Source organism: Rhagoletis pomonella, unplaced genomic scaffold (assembly GCF_013731165.1).
Source record: "Rhagoletis pomonella isolate Grant_MI unplaced genomic scaffold, Rhpom_1.0 Rhpom_scaffold_11944, whole genome shotgun sequence".
Taxonomy (NCBI): domain Eukaryota; kingdom Metazoa; phylum Arthropoda; class Insecta; order Diptera; family Tephritidae; genus Rhagoletis; species Rhagoletis pomonella.
The window spans coordinates 1-4,393 of record NW_023470478.1 but is presented as its reverse complement, the minus strand read 5'-3'; the positions used below and the strand labels follow the sequence as shown (position 1 = coordinate 4,393).

Below are 4,393 nucleotides of genomic sequence, written 5' to 3'. Positions count from 1 at the left end.
GCTTCCATGGTATGCGATTCGGAAGATTTACAATGGACAGAAATAGAAAAAAGTGCATTTTATTATAACCCGTTAATAAAATATGCCGATAATACTAATCTTGGCTCAAGGAACAAAAGATGCGCGCATTGCCGTGCCCTGAAGTGGGATGGAGAACCCAAAGGAATGTGTTGCTCATCTGGCAAAGTTCATTTAGAAAGGATACAAGAACCACCAGAACCTTTGAAAGGATTGTTGAATGGAGAACATCCGCAATCGAAACACTTTTTAAGCAATATACGGGCCTATAACAGTGCATACCAGATGACTTCATTTGGAGCAAATCAGATCATTGAGGGGGGCATTTATGCCTACTTTCAAGATACAGGGTCAAGTCTACCATCTAATCGGCTCTTTGTTACCGACCGATGTTCCAAGGTTTCTGCAAATATACTTTGTAGATAATTACCAAGAGCAAGCAAATATTAGGCAGCAACATATCCCTAATTTAGACTCGGGTTTGGTAAGCAGTCTACAAAATATGCTTCATAATGTGAACCCGTACGTCAACAGCTTTAAAGCGGCACTTGAATCCGTCTCAGATGACGAGTGCAGTAATTACAAGTTTGTAATTACTGCTGATAAAAGGCCAATTGGATCACATCCGGGTCGCTATAATGCACCAACCACAAATGAAGTCGCTGTCCTGTTAGTCGACCAGGATTGCGATCGGAGGGACATTGTGATATGCACTCATGACGATCGACTTCAAAGAATCAGTGAGACTCATCGCGCTTATGATTCGTTGCAGTATCCTTTAATGTTTTGTCGTGGTGAAGACGGATACAATTTTGGCGTATATAATGTTGATCCTCGCACGGGTGCTCCGAATTTTAATAAAAAAACTTCTGCAATGCAGTTCTACAGTTTTTTAATCCAATTACGCGAGAATGAACACATCTTCTTACACCGGTTTCGGGGCCTTTTTAATCAATTTTTAGTGGATGTATATGCAAAAATTGAAACTGAACGATTAGTATTCATACGCGCCAATCAGAAGAAACTACGTGCGGAAAATTACATAGACCTAAGAGATGCGTTACAACACGATGCTGATGCAGAAAACTTAGGTAGGATGATAATTCTCCCTTCCACATTCACTGGTAGTCCCAGATACATGGCCGAGCGAACTCAAGACGCCTTTTGCTATGTTAGAAAGTATGGGGGCGCAGATTTGTTTATAACTATGACAACCAATCCTAAATGGCTCGAAATAGAAAACAACTTGCTTCCTGGCCAGGTTTCATACGACAGGCACGACTTGATTTCTCGAGTGTTTCATTTAAAACAAAAACGCTTGATATATCTTCTTACAAAAGAAAAACTATTCGGAGCGGTCCGCTGCTATATGTTTTCAATCGAATGGCAAAAGCGTGGGTTGCCTCATTCGCACAACCTTTTATGGCTCGAAGAGAAGATTAGGCCGAACGAAATTGATCGAGTTATTAGTGCGGAAATCCCGAACCCAGACACCGATCCCATTCTACACAACATTGTCAAAACCAACATGATTCATGGCCCATGTGGCTCATTCAATACAAACTCACCTTGCATGAAGGAAGGCCTTTGTACGAAGAGGTTTCCGAAAAAGTTCGTAAACGAAACTGTTACTGGTGAAAATGGATACCCATCTTACCGCCGCCGAGCACCTCAAAATGGCGGTTTCACTGCCGAAGTAAATATGCGCGGACAATACGTTTCAGTTGACAATCGGTGGGTAGTGCCTTATTCGCCAGTACTTTCTCGAGCATTTGAAACTCATCTGAATGTAGAATACTGCGCTAGCGTGGAATCGATAAAGTATATCTGCAAGTACGTAAATAAGGGAAGCGACCAAGCGACATTTGGTTTACAGAGCAGTGATCGTGACGAGGTGACCAAATATCAATCAGGTCGCTATATAAGTACTTCGGAAGCAGTGTGGCGAATACTTGGCTTTTCCATCCACGAACGACATCCTCCTGTAATGCATTTAGATGTCCATTTGGAAAACGGGCAGCGGGTGTATTTTAATCCTGAAAATGTAAGGGAACGTCTAGAAAATCCTCCCTCTACCACACTCTTGGCGTATTTCAATCTGTGTCAACAAGATAGTTTTGCACAAACGCTCCTGTACAATGAAATACCGTCCTACTACACATACAATAAACAAAGAGGAGTATTTAATAGACGCCGACGCGGTCAGCCTGTGGAGGGGTTTCCAGATGTCCATCGCGAGAACGCAATAGGACGAGTGTATACGGTGCATCCAAGTAATAGTGAGTGCTATTACTTGCGGCTTTTGTTGCACACAGTCAGGGGAGCCACTTCATATAAATATTTGAAGACTGTCAATGGCGTTGAACATTCTACCTTTCACGGAGCTTGCTGTGCACTGTGTCTGCTAGATGACGACCGAAATTGGTTTGAAACTCTTGAAGAGGCCGTTGTCAGTGAAACTCCCAGTCGACTGCGGCATTTGTTTGCAGTTATGATAGTGTTCTGCGGACTTTCCCATCCTGTACAGCTATGGGAGAAATATCAGCGGCATCTGTTAGAAGACTTTCTCTTCGCGGCTAGGCGAGCTGATGGAGATAGTATTGCAGGTTCTGATGAGCGTGTTATTAATCGTTGTCTTTCGTCGCTTCAAGACATTGTTATTTCAATAAGTGGCAATCCTTTGAGTCATTACGGTCTTCCAGAGCCGCAGGAAACCACGGAAGCTCAGCGAGTTAGTAGAGAGTATGCAGCGGAGACAAATTACAGTTATTCTGCGATGACCGAAATTGTAAACAATAATTCTGGGACCCTTACCGATGAACAAAAGTCTGTATATAACAAAATATTAACAAGTGTCAATAAACAGGATGGCGAAACATTTTTTTTGGACGCCCCTGGTGGTACAGGCAAAACCTTTTTGACTCGACTACTACTAGCTGAAGTGAGACGACAAGGGAAGATAGCACTAGCTGTCGCCTCATCGGGTATTGCTGCCACTTTACTCCCTGGAGGCAAAACTGCCCACACTATGTTTAAGATACCCTTGAACCTCGATATAAATGAAACCCCAGTTTGTGCCGTATCGCGAAATAGTGAAAAGGCGAAGATTCTTGCAGAGTGCAGCCTAATCGTTTGGGATGAGTGTACGATGGCGCACAAGAAGGCCGTGGAAGCAGTCAATCGCACTCTCCAAGACATCCGACGAAACAATCACATCATGGGAAGAATAACTGTTTTGTTTTGTGGGGATTTCCGTCAGACTCTACCCGTTATAACCCGCGGAACCAGAGCTGATGAGGTGAACGCATGCCTCAAATGCTCCGTACTCTGGCCACGGGTGCAGAAATTGAGTCTGACGCGCAACATGAGAGCACACTTAGGCGGCAACCCCCGTGCGCAAGAATTTTCAGATGCTTTGCTAAAAATCGGCGAAGGTTCATTTCCCGAATCGAATGGATTAGTAACCCTACCAGAGAATCTTTGTAAGATTGTACCTTCGGTGGAGGAACTAATTTATTCAGTTTATGGAGATGTATCTCAAATAACGCATAAGGACAACAATTCTTGGCTTTGCGAGCGAGCAATACTTACGCCCAAAAATGACCAAGCAGCTGCCATAAATCACAGCATTTTGGAAAAAGTTGCAGGAGACGAGGTGATATACCGGTCAATAAACATAGTTTTGGACCGAACCGATGCTACCACTTATCCAGTAGAGTTTCTTAATTCTCTTTCTGCCCCCGGACTCCCTGCGCATAACATCGTCCTGAAAGTGGGTATTCCGATTATGTTGCTTCGGAACTTAACCCCTCCAAAGTTATGCAATGGAACCCGCCTTAAAGTGATGTCGCTTCGAAATAATATTATAGAAGCAGAAATTCTTACGGGCTGTGGAGCTGGTGAAGTAGTTTTCATACCACGCATACCCCTAATTCCAAACAATTTCCCATTCCAATTTAAACGTGTGCAGTTTCCCGTGAGCGTATGTTTCGCTATGACCATCAACAAGTCGCAAGGTCAGACACTTCGAGCCGCCGGTGTCGATCTCAGAACGAACTGTTTCTCACACGGACAACTATATGTTGCTTGCTCACGCGTAACTAGCTCGGACAATTTGTTTATAATGGCTAATATGGGTAGAACATCAAATGTTGTATATAAAGAAATTCTTTAGTTTTTATTGTTTCGTTTTGGATAACAATAAACGTTTTTACCTATCCATCCCAGTCTTTTTTATTGGTATTTGATTCTCAACTGTCTCCGTAAAATTAAAAATATTATCTATAGATTCTAAATTCCACGCATACGAAGTCGCGGGCAAAAGCTAGTATATAATATGTATGTACATATGTATGTATAGACATACATAGATTAC

General features: G+C 42.7%; 1 protein-coding gene across 1 annotated transcript; it reads left to right on the top strand.

Annotated features, from left to right (window-relative positions):
- Positions 1-346: 346 nt before the first annotated feature.
- On the top strand, positions 347-3,673 carry LOC118756745 (the record flags this gene model as incomplete). Its single annotated transcript, XM_036491488.1, has 2 exons — positions 347-1,109; positions 1,359-3,673. Coding segments are annotated over exons 1-2 (3,078 nt in total), but the record flags the coding sequence as incomplete, so codon positions are not given.
- Between the last annotated feature and the right edge of the window lie 720 nt (positions 3,674-4,393).